At 42.2% G+C, this 17,547-nt stretch overlaps 1 protein-coding gene across 1 annotated transcript; it reads right to left on the reverse strand.

Annotated features, from left to right (window-relative positions):
* Positions 1–6,373: 6,373 nt before the first annotated feature.
* Positions 6,374–10,337, reverse strand: CLN8 (CLN8 transmembrane ER and ERGIC protein). Its single transcript, XM_009990425.2, has 2 exons — positions 8,633–10,337; positions 6,374–7,237 (listed from the first exon to the last, which is right to left on the reverse strand). The coding sequence occupies exons 1-2, from the start codon at positions 9,173–9,175 to the stop codon at positions 6,923–6,925; spliced, it is 858 nt and encodes a 285-aa protein (XP_009988727.2). The 5' UTR covers positions 9,176–10,337; the 3' UTR covers positions 6,374–6,922.
* Between the last annotated feature and the right edge of the window lie 7,210 nt (positions 10,338–17,547).

The following is a 17,547-nucleotide window of genomic DNA, read 5'->3' on the forward strand; positions in this document are numbered from 1 at the left end:
CTCCGGCGCCTGGCGCACCTCCTCCCCCTCCTTCTCCCCTCATCTCCATGTCTGCAGATTTGAGTCTCTCACTTTTTTCCTTATTCCTCATTTTTGCCTGTATCATATTTTTGCCCTTTCTCAAATACACCTTCCCCGAGGTGCCCCACCTCAGCTGTGGAGCTCAGCTGTGCCCTGCGGTGGGTCCAGTGCGGGACAGCCCCGGCTGCTCCTCACAGAGCCGCCCCGCAGCCCCACACCTGGGCACTGCACTCAGTACAATAATGTGCATGTTATTTCTATAACATAAAATTCCTACTTTTGGTTATTCTGCAGCACTCTGATGGCTCTGCTTCATTCCGAAGCTGAAGAAGGGAAAAAACTTGAATGCATTCACTGTGGCAGGAGGGCCATGAAGCACTAAGGTCATGCAACCGTGGAATACAAACATGACCTTCAGCTGAAGCAGAGCTCTTTCCAGAGGGGAAAGGAAGTACTGGTGTAACACAAGGTACTGAGGCTTTATATGAAATACTATGGACAACTCTAAGCCACCAACGTTTAAGAAAAAGGAATTCAAGTGAGAAAAGTGGCAAATTAAAAGTATTGGGATGGGTAGGAAAATAAAGGAGTAGATTGATTTGTACTCGTGAATGTGCAAAAGAGCCTCCAGGGAAAAAAAAATAATTATGTAAGACCAAAAGAGAATGATAACACGATAATAAATTACTTTAAATTAGAACACACTGTAGGCTCCTTCAGCCTTGGGCAATACATTGCTTGGGAACTCCGAAGTCCTAAAAAAGGTCCTTAAACTTATCCTCAACCAGTGTCACAGTGATACTTAAGACAATATGTTGCTGAGAAAAAAAAAAAGAGTTAAAGCATCTGACAAGCTGCATATTCAGCTGCAGCCTGGTCAGCACTGTACAACGTAACAGCTCGTCTCAGCTACCTCGTCCCAAAGCCTCCTTTTTTTTTTCCATATGTATTTCCTATGACTCCTAAGCAAGGTTACTGCTGCTTTCTAGGATACACTTCCTGTAAATATGACCCACAAGACGATTAAGCTGTTGTTAGATGCTCCATGTCTACTCTTGCAAAGTACTTCTTTGTACCTTTGCAGTTTTGCTTGTGTGGCTTTGTTTTTCAAGGTATTTAAAAGATTGTGACAGCAGAACTGCATGGTCCAGAAACATAGGAAAGTCAACCCTTTATCTTCTACAAAATTAGTCCTTTCTTAGATAACTTTTTGCCCCTGCTCGGTGCAAGCCCCATGCTTAAGCTTCAGTGAGCGCAGCTTGGTGACAAAACGCGGTGCTCACGTGGTGAAGTGCTTTTGGCAGCAGAAGTAGCAAAGCAGGGGAGGGAAGTTTCAGACCTATATAGCAATATAAAAGTCAGGCTGAGTGAGCGACTGGAGCTGCCACAATCAATTATCAGTACAGAAACAAGGCACATCCTCACAAGTCTTTACAGTAAATGTCAGAGAACATATTGGAGAAAGCAGTGGCATCTTACACAGCACTCTAACGTGAACTAAGCATTCAAATAAGCGGAGGCAGCTAAAAAGCGAATCATATGAGGAAATAAATATTTCAGACCAGAAGTAATGCATCCTTTATCTGATAAAGCTAGTATTAAATTTCCACTCTCTCTGCTCGGGTCACATCCTTAAGGACTCAGAAGTGACCCTAGCTGACTCATCAGAACACACACACACACACACACAGATAGCACCAAGCAATGGCACAGCCAATTTTCTCGCTTTCTTCTTCTGTGTGGACACACGATCAAGGCTCGGTCCTTCCCTTTCAAGCTAGGCCTGTCTGCCACCTTGAACACTGTTACATCCTTGCACATTTGCCTCATCATTATCTTTGTCATTCCACCTCATTCAGCACTGTTTCTCTTACAGAAAACAGGAAGACTCAATGTGCTGCAAGAACACTTGTTTCTGCTCTGTGACTACCACTAGCAGAACATGCTCATCAGTCAATCGGATCCAGAGCATGCAATGTCTCTTCCAAAACTGGAAACCCATTTGGGGGCTGACAACTAAAGCAACAGGAATAATTTACTTAAATACAATAAAATAAATTTATCACCATCATCACTTATCTTTTTGTTCCAAATTATAAAGTTAAATACCAATGCCATGACACAAGATCAAAAGATTGTAATTGCTGAATAACACTGTCAGGGTAAGTGTGCTCTGATACTTTCCAGGAGTACTGCAAGAACTACTACGTAAAATATATTTACCTATTAATTGAAAACATCTTAGTAGCAAAGCATTAGTAACATTTAAATTCCTTTTACAGATTGTTTATGAAAAAAAGGACGTTATTCATACAAATACTATTACGTGTTGTTCTTCTTATCCCAGTCTGTACCCACACACATTCCACAGTTAGTGGAGCTTTACACATGAACATCTTAGTTCTGCTTCAATTCATCTCAGGGACTTCACTGCAGAGGCAGCCAGCAAAATTATGCCAGCCAGTTGCTTACACAGTGCATTCTTGTAAGAATAATTAAAATGCCAGTAATGACGCTATTTTCCTTTAACTCACTAATGCTAAAGAGCATCAGCAATTAATTCTTACAATGCACCATGCAAGACACACGAGTCTAATGCTTAGAACTGTATTTTGTTGTTTAGCAATAAGACAAGGTTTTTGTTTAAAAATTTAAGGTGGCTCATACTCAACCATGAAGTGTATTCACAGTTAGAGCCTAGTGCAAAAATAGAACACGCACTTGAAATACACATGCCAGAAGGGTCGTCTCCAACTGATGCTTTTTAAGCCGTTTTCAATACATCCTTACATCTAGTGCAGCTTCTAGTGTTTTAGCCATCTAATGAAACATGCTTATGTTAGTAGTATGTTAAATGTTGCTGAAGGGACATCAGTTTACAAAGTTCTATAGCTATTTCCATGGATATGACATTACTCTAGTCAAGTTTAACACAGTACTTCAAAACAAGTAAGTCATCTTTCTAGTACATGCACTGCAAAAAGTTTAAGCTACAAATAGGAAGTAAAAAAAATAGGCATTAATTTCATCAGGAAATGAAACTTACGGTAGACACTTATTCAATAAAATACTTTTATTTATGCACACAGTATGAAGATGCTGTACCATTCAACAAACGTTATACTGTACAAGAACAGACTTCAATTTGCTTAACACTTCTAAATTCACTTTAAGTGGGAGTCTCCCTGAGGTTAAGAAAGATATCTCATGTACATGACTGTCGGTATTTTATCATTGTTATTGGGGAAAAGCAAAAAAACATGAAAGATTTGGACATGGGTATTTAGCAGAAGAAGGGCCCAACAGTACATACTGAAAACTATTAGACAAAGACATCACTGTGGAGATGTGCCTGCTGCACGATGATGACCAGTACTGGAAGTAGGAGTAAACACTATAGACAAACTGGGGGGTGGGAGGGGAAATGATGACAGGTTTTGGAAAAAACATAAGACAGGACACAAATAGAGGCAAACACAAACCATGATTTAGGAATGTGATATGAAGACAGCAAGAACCAAATGCCTGGCCAGGGTGTCTTAGATTTGACATTTTTCTTAAAAAAACCTCAAACAGACAAACACCTCTCCCCTCGCCCCCGCAAACCTAAACACCCCCACCAGAGTTTGTTGTTTGTTCTGTTGAGATTTTTTTTGTTAAAAAGCTTCAGCCAGAAAGGTGACACAAACAGCGCTCCTTGAATAAGCCTGTCGAGCAAGAAAGCAGGATGAAGTCTCCAACAGTCACCTAGGCAAACAAAATCTCACCCAAAAGCATCTTATGCAAGAGTTTTCCAAATCATGGCAGCAGCAGCACACTCTGTGACCGGACCCAGCTACTGCTGAAGCTGACTGAGTATTTTTACATCAGATTACGGATGAGGCCTTATAAGAGAGGCCCAACAGGACTGGTATTAGTTTCACATTAACAAAATTTATAAACAAACTATGCCTAGTGTACCTTTGGATTGAAATGCAGCACTTAGTTCTAAGAGTAATCAGACACCAAAACCCTTATGTAGAGAACATTTTCAGTGTTGTTTCAGAGCAATCATAAACTAGAAAATCCTCTTGAAGGGAGCAGCCAAGAGACAGTGGACAAAACACTCGAGTATAAAAAAAAGAGGCTCTGTGTAACAGAACTGGTAACTCCAACTCTAGGCCATCAAGATAACCAAGGTAGGTTGTCTGTATTTTGTATCCTGTTATATTTCTACTGGGACTGTAAAATCCCCACGTCCCTCAAACCAACAGAAATAAAATGAGTGCTGTTATTTGTTTTATTGCGTAGCTCTAGCAGTGTTTAAGTTAACAAGTGCTGTTAGGTATTATTAATTATACTGTAAGACATGCAAACGGTTTGAGATAAGCCATAACAATCTTTGAGGGAAAAAACTCACACTGAGATGCATATTAAAAAGATTGCCTTATTATGATAAAAAACACTGTCAATGAAAATTTTAAAATCCACTTAACGTTACACAGAATAATAATACAAATTATTAAATTCTAGAAGTCTTGTGCCACGGACATAACTATCCACCTGTCTGCTTGGACCACACATGATTTGTTTTTTCAGCCCCAAATTCACTACTAACCCCAGCCCTCCATATTGTTTTATTTTAGCACACAGGAACTTCACCTCCTTTAGCAAGACAGTATAAGAACTACACACTTGGCCCAAACTTACTTCTCTGATGCTTCCATTTTCTGTTAGGATTCTTCAGGTTTCTGTAGCTGGGATTTCTGTAATTATTGCCTTGTTTTATTGAATCCAAATCTTTAAATTTTAAGCTGCATAAAGCACACCATCATTTTGATATGTGGCGACTTATCCTCTGCCTTCCTTCCTGAAACGCCTGCAAGTGAGGTTTGGATTCTACAAGATACGCATTTGGATCATACGTTTCTGAGGAATTCATCTCTCTGCTTTCTTCTGAAGTACTTTTAATATTTTATCTCTCACGCAACCCTTCAGGAGAGATATGCAATCTCCAGCTTTAAAGAACCGTTTTTTTCTATAGGATGGTGTCCAAGACAGCCCACACTGCCACCTCATTCCAGCCTGCTAAGAAATAAGAAGGTAGCACAAAATTTAGAATTTCTCTATTGAATATCAGTAGGATAATAGATAGGGTTGCTGTGTAAAATTACTATGACCCTCTCAGCCTAGTTTTGAATGGGCAATTTCAGTTTTTCACCACTTCAGCATTATCAACAAGATCTGGTTATACATTTGTGACCTAATAGCAAAAGGTTTCCTCTCCCTTAAAGAGCAGCTCTTCAACTCTGTGCTCACACAAAGTCAATTAGGGAACAAGAAACCTGACCACTAGCTTCCTCCCCTCGCTCTGAACGAAATCAAAGACATTCCCACCAAAAATTAATAAAATGGGGTTGTTTACACAAAACAGCGCTTCCCTTATAGGCTTAAAACTGTATGGTCCACCACAGATCAGTATAAAAAGTCTCTAACACATGCCCTGACCTAAAATCTTCACAGCTTTGGCTTGCCCAGGCTTATTACTTTGACAAATACAGCCACGTCGCACTATATGACAAAGCTTCAAACGACTGGAATTTTATCTCACTAATTCAGTGTGTCAAAACTAAGTAGTATCTTTGTCATTCTTCTGCCACTAGGCGTCACTGTCTTCTATCGTGATCTTTATATCCTCATGCACCGTCCAAAATTTCACCCAGGAACCACCAGACCAATACTATTAGCAGGAGAACATCTACCACAGCTTGCCAAGTCCCTTTCTAAAAAGCATTTCTGTTCCTTAGGTCGTGGAAAGATTCAGTGATATGGCAGATAAAGTGCAAAGGCTTGTTAGTGTCACTTTGTTCATTCTTCGAAGTAAAATAAAAATACTAGAAGAACAAATGAACTCCTAAAGGAGGTGATACGGGTTTTCCTCCACAGAGGAGTCACCTCAGATTCTACAACCCTCTATAACTAAGACAATTCCCAAAAATAAGAGGAACCATAACAAGAGCACTAGTGGAACTAATTGCATGACCACTCATGTGGAACCTACAATGACAATAATTTTACCAATCAACCAGCAATCTTTTCAAGGATGAAACAAGAGTCAAACGTTCTATCATTGCCTCTTGTATTTCACTGATTTTAAGTCCAGAAATGACCAGTACGATTACCTAGTTAGACCACCAGTATAGCGAATGCCTGCATTCCCATGTGCATGTTTGTGGTGGATATGAACTCCTCCCATTCTGAGGGCAACCTGGAAACTACAACTGTCTCTGACAGTGAGCACTCAAACAATTATCTTCCCCTTCCTCAAGTGCACTTAAAAGAAAAAAAAAAAACAAAAAGAAAAAACAAAAAAAACAACCAAAACACCACCAACAAAAAGACCCCAAAACCCAGCCATGACTGCATTCTATCACTGACCAATTCAGCCACTTGGAATGATTTAATGGCACACAGGAACTAGGTACCCATGCATACCTAACTTGGGTCATAATTGATCTTAATAAATAACATAATTTCCAGTACCAGTATCTCCGACATATGTGAAAGAGGGTTCAAGCTAAACTTGATTCAAGCTGAGCTTAATAGACAAATCAACTGTAAAGCCACTTAGAAGCATTAGGACAAAAGATGCCATTAGAGAGCTTGTCACTATTAAATCGTGAAATACTGTCCAATCTGATAAAATTGTTGGCGTCATTCATAGCTAAGAAGTTGAAGATCTTATATGTATGCATGTATGAAACACAAAAAATGCTTTTAAATACTGCTGGTGCATACAGAATACTACCAGCAAAGAATCACTGTGTTAATGAGCTTCTTGCATGAGCTTCTAGTTCACAGGCAAAGAATCACTTTGTGTTGGGTTCTTCCACTACCCTACTAGGAAACAGCTGTTTCAGTGTTATATCCTCTTCTTTTGATGTGATTCACCATTTAATTTTCCGTTTTCCGTTGCTTTATTTTCAAAGTTCCAGTCAGTGGGGCTGAGGAGTTGCTGAGTTTTTTTATATGTCCAGTATGGGTTAAGTACTAGTGTAACGGCAAATAATCCCGAGAATAAAATAACAAAATGAAGAAGTCCCAGATTTTCCATCACAGAATTCCAATTGAAAATACACACCCACCACATGTGGTAAGTAAGTATCATGCGGCAGTGAAACAGGTGGATCATGACCCACTGGTTTGCCTTCCAGAAAAAGGTATTAGCACAGCCAGCCTAGAAAAACAAGAACAGAAAGTATGAAGAAGTGAGATTGTTACTTCACGATAACAGACTGCGGAATCTGTAGAACTAACACAAACATCCAGCTTTCACATACACACGCTCTCAGGCTTTTTTTTTTTTTTTTCCATGTAAAGCTGTGATATTCCACATGCATATGGCATCTCAAACTCAGAATGAATTTATACCATCTCACTATCCACATGCACACAGCATCACAGAGAAACCTATATGGAGGACTACAGAAATAACACAATAAAAGCAGGTATCACAATAACATGGGTATCGGTTAAATGAATGCAGTTTTGCTGAAAAGCTGTCTAGACAAACCACACTGATTACCTGTTGTTCTGGTTTCGCTGCAATAGACTCATAGAATCAATGTTTTGTTCAGAAAAGCTACATTTCTCAAGTAAGCTGCATTTTTAACACGACTGCAGCACCTGATTCAGTGAGAACAAAGTTGGTAAGACACTTTGGCTTAGTTTGTAGCCATCCATGGTATGCAGGTATCCATAGTGATCAAGGACTTCTCAACTTGTTTTTGCTAATGACCCAGATGTCCAAGACCCAGGAAAGCTGAAGAGGGACTTTTTACAAGGGCGTGTAGTGATAGGACAAGGGGCAATGGATTTAAACTGAAAGAGGGGAGATTTAGATTAGATATAAGGAAGAAATTTTTTACATTGAGGGTGGTGAGGCAGTGGAACAGGTTGCCCAGAGAAGTTGTGGATGCCCCATCCCTGGAAGTGTTCAAGGCCAGGTTGGATGAGGCTTTGGGCAACCTGGTGTAGTGGAGGGTGTCCCTGCCCATGGCAAGGGGGTTGGAACTAGATGATCTTTAAGGTCCCTTCCAACCCAAACCATTCTATGATTCTATGAAACCTGGGGGGAGCGTGGCCAGGGTGATGAACACTTAAATTGGCAAATGAGAATTCCATACCATGTAACATCATGCTCGCTATAAACTGGAAAGTTTGTTAGGGACAATCGCTCTTTCTCAATGGTCACCATCCCTGGAGGGTCTTGCTGTCATTCTGCTCCCAAGGCCTACTCTCTCTTCTGGGATTGTAGTCTTGGGATTTTCCAGCTCCGGGAATGGGCTGGACATTGGTCGAGGAGTGGTGAGCACTTGCACCATACATCACTTGTCTGTATATATTATTATCATTATTGGTTTTATTTTATTTCTATTATTAAATAGTTCTTATCTCAACAGAGTGTTCCTTCCTTTTCATGATTCCCCTTCTTGAGTGAGGAGGAGTCACTGGGTAATAGAACAGCTGGCTGTTGTTTAGCCCCAGATACGGGCTAAATTTAGACACCTATGGACAACTGAGATGCATGAAAACTGTTACAAACATAATTTGAAAATTATCATTTTCTTACCTTTAGAAGCATCCAGGAAATGCATGTTGAGGGAGTACTCATCTCCAGTAACATTCCCATCAAAGGCAGATAATGTCCAGATTTCACATTAATTACTAGACCAGCCAAGCCACCAAAAGCAAGCAAGTGATGAACTACCAAGAACACATCAAATGTTCTAAAAATAACGTTGGACATGTGAACAGCTACATTTTCAAGCAAGAAAAATCCAGCAGCTATTAAGCAGTTAAACCAGCTCCACTTTTGCTGTGAATACACTTTGTCAGCATGAAAAACAGGATCTATGAGCAAAGCCCATAACCCAGCAACACAACTCTGAAGTCCAAACACACCACGTGTGACCGCCATATTCCAAAACACCTTCTCCTTTGCATACAAGGCACGATAAGTGGTACTTATCCATGAAGACAACCAGTGAGACAGAAGAAATACTCCCAGGTAGATTAAAAATCCAGCAGCTAAAAATGTCAAACGAACTTCCCATAAGAGATAGTCCCAGTCAAAAATGGTTCCAAACACTGGATCGTCATTTGTAGGATTCATTTCTTCTTTTTTACACAGCAAAGCCTTGCAAGGGGCTTGACACTTCTCACCCACACTACAGTCTCCTTTAGGAGACTAAAGCCTCTGCTATTATGCAAACCAGAAACCATGAACTCTTCTTTTCCATCTGGAACAAGGAGAAAAACATTAAATGAATTTTTAAGTTATCCATATACATAGCTTCCAAACCATAGAAAACTCACTTCCACTGCAGTTAACAACTTTGGTCCTGTTGCCATTAGTAACAGTCATCCCAAAGACAGGTAGTCAAGACAGACAAAAAAAACTTCAGCAATGTGTTTAAAAACTGGCCTGCAAAATCTGTACTAGTACCAAGTAACACACTGAAACAAAAGCTGAAGAGGGCAAAGTAGGAAGACAAGAAAGAGGAAGAGAAAATACAAGAAGCGAACCCTGTTTTCTTACTTAGGAAACTTATATTTTAATAGCACTGCGCAGTTATTCTCCTACTCCCCTGCTTTTCCCTCACTGATTTTCCACCACTTTTACGGCTTTGGGTGCAATTTAGAATCTCAAATACAGATCCGGGACATAGAACTATGAACAATCCAGTACTTTCCAACAGAAAACATATTCCAAAAATGCAAGAAGAGTATGGAATGCAGACAAGCAACATTAGTATGGATTATTAACAACATTAGTATAATTAACTGAACAGCCCATCAGTAAGTGCCTCAAGTTAACTGAAACTTCCTGAACACGCCATAGTTCAAAACCAAAGATGTGTGGGGAGGGAAGAGCCAGACAATACTGAAATATTTGAATGCCAGCCCATTTTATGAACAATTTAGGTGATACCAGCATGACCACTAGACTCACCGCAGCCTGTAAACGCTCAGAACCACAATGCATTTGGGAGTTTGGTGGGAACTAGATTAAAAAGCCACAACGAACACCGGGTACAGAGCCCCAGGTGCGATGCTCCCGCCTTGCTTCACCATGTAACAAATGCCACCACAACTCGGATCCTGCAGGGACCTGCTCACCCTGGCCTTCGCTCGCAGAAGCTCCCCTCCAAGACGCGGGGGTGGGCTGGCAGCCCTGGTCCGAGAGCCCTACGCCCGCCCCACGGCTCCACACCAGACAAGAAGGACTGGAAGGTGGAGTCCCAGCAGCCCCTCTCCTCAGTCTCCCGGAGGAAAACCGGGGTAAGCCACACTCATCCGATGGCACGAACAAGCCCGGAACAGCGCGACCCACAGCGAGAGGCCGTGACTCCAGCAGGCCGCGACCGATCCTCCACCCCCACACAAACACCGGCAGCAACACCCGTCCCTCTCCCGCCTCCCGCCCCCCGCGGCCGCCGCGCCCCTCACGCAGACCCGAAGGGCCGGCCCCAGCGCACAGACCTCGCTCACACCCGCCGCATCTCACCCGCGATGGCGGGCCGGCCCTTCCCGGCTCCGGGACTGCCCCGGGCGGCAAGCCGCCCTCACCGGCCTCCCAGGAGCGCCCGGTCCGGCCCGGTCCGGGAGGCCCGACCCGCCGCCGTTCACACAACAGCCGGTGTCAGCTGGGCAGCCGCCGTACGCCCCTCTGCGCATGCGCCGCGCCGCGCCCCCGCCCCTGCGCGCTGGCCCGCCGGCACGAACCACCGCCGTGCGCCGCGGGGGGGTGGGGCTGTACCACTCGGGCAGAGAGGGGCGGGCGCAGCGGCGGGGCGGCAGGCGCCGGGGCCGGTCCGTCGTGGTCGGGCCGCCCCGCCAGAGGAGAACCTTGTTTAGGAGGTGTTTTCCTTCACCTAACAGCAGGCTCATCACCGCCACTGAAAAGTTATTTAACAGATTCCTGTTCAACAACAACAACAACAACAAAACCCAAACAAAAAGAGAAGTAACAGTGATGCTGATGCCATAGCCATACCTTTACCTGTAATTAACCAATTTTGTTAAAGACAGCAAATTATTACACGGATGTCACAGAGTTGTGCTACATGATTCTCTCCATCCTTGTGAAAATTGATGCTGTCATCCCAGTGACTCAGCCCGTCTGGATCTTAGGAGCTTCGGCGGGGAAGGTCCACTGAACCCACCCTGGGCTGTGCTTCAGCCCTGCTCCTGGGTTTCATTTGGCTTCGACACCCGTGACTGGCAACGACTGCGAGTTTCACCAAGGAAAAGCTCAGTCCCGTAAAGGACCTGGTGATTCCACCAAAAAGTGACAAAAAAAAAAAAAATCGAGCTACAACTTCTCTATTGGCCTAGAACAGCCAAAATCCTAAGATGGGTCTACTTGTGGTGAGGGACCTGAGCTGGGAAATCAGTCCTGGAATTCTGCTGGGTGCTCATTTTCCATCTGGGGAGAGGGGAGTGCTGCCATTCCCTGTGGCAAACTGGCTCCTGCCACGCTAGCAGGATAACTGGGCAGGAGGTGTTCTCTGCGTTTGCTTTTAATTGCTAATGTGATAACCCTGTCCCTGGCCGACCCTCTGAGCTCTGCGAAAAGAAGATCTGTCCCTATACCGCCTCAGTAGTTTAGATATGGGCCGCCAGCCTCGGCTGTTTATGGGAAACATCTGGGAACAAAATCTACTGCTTGTCTCTCCTTTTAACGTGCTGGGTGTGAGGTGTTACTCCTTCCCCCCAGCTCCTCTACAGACAGCCCCAAGGGACACCAGGGCTTGGCTGAAGCCTTGCCCACGCAGCCAGACACTGCCAAGGTGAGTCAGGCGCCGGAGCACACCCGCCACTTCACTGCCAGTAACCTCCATCTCTGCTCAGGCTCAGCGGTAAATGCAGGGCAAGACATTTCAGCCAAAATACTTATTTAATGCAAAGAGCACACTCATGATCAAGTGACAGAGATCCTGCTGACATGGGCTAGCAAGTTGGTCTTGTAGACGGAAGAATTAATCTTTGCACAGAAGTGAGAGTAAGTTGTTTACAAAACTTGGGGATACGGTCAGAGCTGTTTACTAATTCTGAAGGCGAAGAAGGGCTGTAGGGTCTGAGAGATGCTAAGTAGAAGATTAGGAGGAGCTGTCACTTGGGAAGTGCTTCCTAGCTGATGGTGGATATTCATTTAATAACCTCTGTTCCCTAACAGATGCCAGACCTGTCCTGGGTAACATGAAAAAGTTGAGAAAGCTGAACAAGCAAAAGCTGGATGAGCTGTTATTGGAAGAAACTGCTGTCCCAAGTAACACAATGAGGCTGATGCACCAAGGGCATGTGTTTTAGCTTCCCCTAATTTTATTTCTCCCATAGCAAAGATTTCCTTCAAATTGTAACATCTTGAGCCAGGAGGTTTTTTTTACCTACATATAAAGAACTGTGATCATACTGTAAAAAACATCACAGAGAGGCTGTTGTCTTTTGTGGGGATCTTCCTTCCCTTCGATGCTTTTTTTGCGTTCTCAAGCAAAATCTCATGTTTTAATTACTACCAGCCATAGCTATGATGTAATAGTGTAGTCTTACTTTCTGAATCTACTGATACTACAACCATACTTAGTGACAACTTTTTAATAGGTGCCTCATTATGGCAATTATGATCACTTCAGGTATTTCAAAATAGTTCTTCCTGCAGTGAGGCTCATCTTCCATATTATGTCAGACTCAGTTCTTCCTTTTTCAGCCATTCTGGCCAGACGCTACAGCATGTCCTGTTCAAAGCTAGATTTCCTATCTACACTGTCTCAGTTTTGGAAGACTTTTTTGGCATCTTCAGAATGCCATGGCCGGAAGAGCAGAGAGCACCTCCAGGCAGGGAGTCCTGCCTGCAGACTGGGTGATCCACCCCTTGTAGCTAAGAGCCTCTTCATACTGGTTTGGTAGTGCTTGCCTGCAGTCAAGGACTGAACAGGATTTTTTTCAGTTTACAATATCTGCTTTTTGTTACCTCAATGGCTACATCTGTACAGCTCCTCGTGTTGGGGATGCCTTTTACCTTGAAACGGGGTGGCTAAATCCCAGCTGCCCATTGAATGTGATTTTGCCACACACTATCTCCCAAAACATGGTTAGAACTGTTGTCTTCAGAAGGTCATTTTGACCAGACTCCTGCTTCAAGTGGGACCAATGCCCAATACCCAGGAACCGTCTAGAAAGATACTCGTTGGCACAGGCCAAACTTCTTCTGGGCAGCATACTAATAATTAAATATTGCATGCAGTAATGAATCACTAGCTCCTCTGTTGTATTTACTAATATACAGATAGCTGATGATGGGTAAAAATGTCTTTAGTTTTATCATTTTTTTTCCTTCGTTCCCCAAATCAGAGTGCCATGACCCCAAGTCCTTCTCCCGCTCCCTGTACTTTCAGAGGCAGATTCGTACCTTCTAAGTGGTGTGAGAGCACCTTAAAAGCAGAGGATTGAAATGTGTATGGAGGACATAAGGACAACTAGTGAGACCTTCAGCGAGAAGGGAGCCTACAGTTTGTGCAGAGGCTGCAATATGACTATTAACAGGACATGTAAGAGTGCCTGTGTGTATGTGTGTTGGGAATACAGAATATAGCCAACTGGTGTTTCTATTGCGATTGGCAGTGAGTTGGGAAATGTGCTTTGAGAGTGGGTTGAGAAAGGAGTTTCAATCTCATTACCACATTAATCCGTCCAATGCAGACAACTGTTTATCCTGTAGAGTTGCCTTGGACTTGTAGGAGCAGAAAAGTCCAGAATAAGCCACCCTAAACTCTGTCTTTTGCTATGGCAACAGAGAGAAGTTTTCTGTCTGCAGGAGACATGGCATGATAGCAAAGTGGCCAGAAATTATCTGTGGCAGCAGTGAAGGGATGGAGATAGGAAGGAATCCTGCCTGATGAGACTGGTCTCTGACCATTTTATAGCTCACTCTCGTCCTCTGAGTGGCATATGAAGATACTGAAGTTACTGCCTTAGATTATCTTCATTCATTCTTTAGTTCCAGAGTACCAAAAACTTGTCAGTGGCACTGTATGTTGAACCAAGTCCCATGAGTACAAAACCTGAGCTGGTAATCTCAATAGAGTTTGAAAAGTCTACTTTAAAAATCAAGACCTTGTTGTCTTCTCAAAAGGTTTTAGTCTTCTCTTCCTATAGTTTTAGAAGAGCTTGCACATTTACAGACACAGATCCTTGCATATACACACAACTTGTGCTGACCTGTCACATAATTGTATATTTTCAGTGACATGCTTCTTGAATTTGTTTTTTAAACTGAAACTTGCTCCTTTACCACCCACTAATCTGCAGTCTGCGTTCAGATCTGTGGGAGCTTTACTACTAATTGCAGGAGCTTTTCTGCAAGCCTGTGGGAGGTTTACTACATGCCTGCCTCAAGGAACTCTGTGGCAAGACCAAATGTGCAATCTCGCTTTGCTAATGTTTTACACATACTCTCAAAGGTCTCCTGATTCTTGTCCAACAAGTACTTATGCAGTATTCCTACAAGCAAACTACAGTTATTCCAAGGACCACTTTGAACATGCTTGTTTAAGGCATTTTTCCTCTCAGCTAACAGCAAGCATACTCGACTTCTTTCAGAAAACCTGTATTATGAAGCTTTCATGTGTGCCAAGGATTCAGAAACTCTTTAGGTTGCATAACATATTCATCTACCCAGGCTGGTTTGCTTTCCCCAGTACTTGGAGATCAGCACTAGTTTCTACAACACATTTTCTGTTTAAGTCATGGTCAGTTTCATATGCTTCATAACAGATAATGGTAATAGTTGCCTTGAAGCACTTGATATTGTAAAAAAAAATTAAAAATTCAGATTTGCTGAGTATCCAGACTTTGAGCTACCAGTTGTGCGAAAAATAGCAGCAATGAAACTGGCTGTTTCTGCCTGCTTGAATCTTTCCAGATAATTCAAATAATGTAGAAGAAATGGAGATTCTTTGCTCAGCCCCTCTCAAGATCATCCCTCATTTCTCTTTACTATACGAACATTTTATGAAGATGCTAGAGGTATGCAACCACTGTTGACTAGTGCCATATATCCTAGTGTCACTGAAAAAGCTCATTTGGGTGTAGACAATGTTCAGGATGTTTATCATACCGATGCTGACTGTGTGACATCTGTCCATTCCCTGTCCACTGCTTAATTGGACCTCACCAAGTACAGCCTCTGGGCAGTTATTCCTTCAGCATTTCCTCCCCTCTCATTCTTTTACTTCCATTCAAGGCAAGATATCCTGCCCTATTTTCTTCTAATTCTAATTTATTTCTCTTTTGATACAAGTTGCTCTCAAGCCCTCTCCTGCTTAGTCCAACCATTTATCTCAAGAATTTATCTGCATCTCAACTTCTCTCTCCCATTAGCCCTGCAATGCATAAGACATTCTTGCTTCACCTCTTTGTCTCCTTAAGCTCACACCTCACTCCAAAGCCTTCTTATTCTCTTTCAATTTTGCAAGCTGCTCTTTATGTTCCATGTACCATGAACATGTCTCTTAAATCACTGCTTAAATATATCTCATCATATCATTTTTTCCTCCCTCTTCTCCCTAACTCTGTTAGAGCCCTGGCCAGTCAATGCCTCTTTATACTCCTCCCTAAGGATTTTCACCTCCTAGCGCCCAGCATCACTGGTGACACTATAACCACTTCTTTTACCCCATAGGAATAATAAACAAGAATAATACCAACTGTGTCCAGTCCTGGATATAAGTTCCTCAGTTGCTTCTGGTTGGCTTCAGGAAACTAGCGTGATGTGATGATACAAGCTTGGGTTCGCAGTTGAACCTTTTTATTCCTCCTTCACCAAGCTACGTGTCTTAACAATGTTCACTGGAACAAGTTATTCTGCCTTAGTAGTTAGGTTCTTGCTTCACAGCGGTAGTCATGAAAGTTAGTCTAACTGGTGTTTCAGGTTTACCCAGAATCTCTAGTCCTTCTTTCTCTTTTCTCACACAGGTACCTCCAGTGCCTCTTCAGGAATCAAAGGAAAATCCTGTGTCTGTCTTATGGAATATTTGCTTATCATTTTGAAGTTTTATTTAGATCCAGGTAGTCTCACCTGAATAGAAACTAGGGACTTTACTAGCAGGCAAAACGATGATTGTCAAGTTATAGCAGTCAGCAGCTGGCTTAGATGAGGGTCTCTTCCAAGGTTTCGATCCCAGATTACCAGACCATCTTTCAGTTGTATTTGTAGACAGTTTCAAACAGTTCCTATGAAAACTATCTGAGATGAAGTCAAGGACCTTACAATTGCTGCTTGGCAATGGTGGGCAGAAACCCAAAACATTTTTGTGGCCTGAGTCGGTAATCTATTAAATGTACTTTTGAGGATTTCAGTAAAACGACTGCAAATCCATCATATTGACAAGGTTCTCAACAGCTTAAATGACTTCTTGGAATACGCAGTCCATAAGCAGTAAATAGGATGGAAGGTGACAAGATATTTTCCTGTTTTCAGCTTCATCCAAGTGAAGACTTTCAGGCATTTCACAAGTTGTAGTAATGTGCAATAATGACAACAGTATAAGGCAACAATTAATGTTAGAAATGGGCAACAAATTAAGATAAAAATTACGTTTGTCAAAACATATTGCTAGGAATGGTTGGGAGAAATGTAAGATATTTAAAACAGCAGCTGAGAATGAGCTTCTTTCATGGCAGGTTATTCTAGACTTGCAAAAGACGGAAATCCTTTTTCATATAGTCTATTTATACTTATTTAAAATGAGAAGATTCTAACCATTTACTTCAGGTATTCCTAAAAACACATTCTACAGACCCATTTTAATGTAAGTAAACAGGAGTTATCCAGTCTCTTAATAATTAGCACAGTTTGTAATGTAACTAAGCCTCTGGTACTGAAAAACCTTCCTAATAGCTCCTTTCTCTCCAAAGCTAGCTTCATACGCAGTTGTCAAGAGTCAAGCGCTTGATATCTGCCACAAATCTGTCAAGAGTGTTAAACGAGCCTAGAGTTTTCATCACAGTCTGCTGTGTACTGCATTATAGCAGCTCTGGTGTGCTGAAACAGAAGGCATCATCCAGCACATGACCACTGAATTGATTTATACCAATTCACAGTCAGGCCCTGTGTGAGCTTTTTCCATTTTTTTGTATTCCATCCTTCCTGAATATTCACTTTCAGTAAACTATAAACTGGCCTTTACACTATTTCACTAGACTCTTGCATACTACAGTAGGTTTGTCCGATAGTTTAATGTGAAGGGTAAAACTTAAGGCCTTTCATTCATCAGAGTCATATCCACAGAGGGGAAAGAATGTATTTCAAGGGTGAGAAGAAAGAGAAATATGGCAGAGAATTCTTTGCCAAGTTATTCTGTCCTGTTTCTTGCAAGCTTAACCAAAACCCCATGGAAATAAGTCATAACAGGTTATGGGTATAACCTATTATAGTAGCCTTTAGAGTGTTTTAAGGAGATTTAAAGGAAAACAGACAATCAA

The sequence above is a fragment of the Tauraco erythrolophus genome, chromosome 2 (assembly GCF_009769465.1).
Source record: "Tauraco erythrolophus isolate bTauEry1 chromosome 2, bTauEry1.pri, whole genome shotgun sequence".
Lineage (NCBI taxonomy): Eukaryota > Metazoa > Chordata > Aves > Musophagiformes > Musophagidae > Tauraco > Tauraco erythrolophus.

What these genes read in the sequence shown, in the direction of transcription:
- CLN8 (XM_009990425.2), bottom strand. Translation starts at nt 9,175, where the DNA reads ATGAATCCTACAAATGACGATCCAGTGTTTGGAACCATTTTTGACTGG. An exon ending in TTTCCTGGATGCTTCTAAAG is followed by an intron (nt 7,238 to 8,632) that starts GTAAGAAAATGA and finishes TTGTTTTTCTAG; the next exon opens with GCTGGCTGTGCTAATACCTT.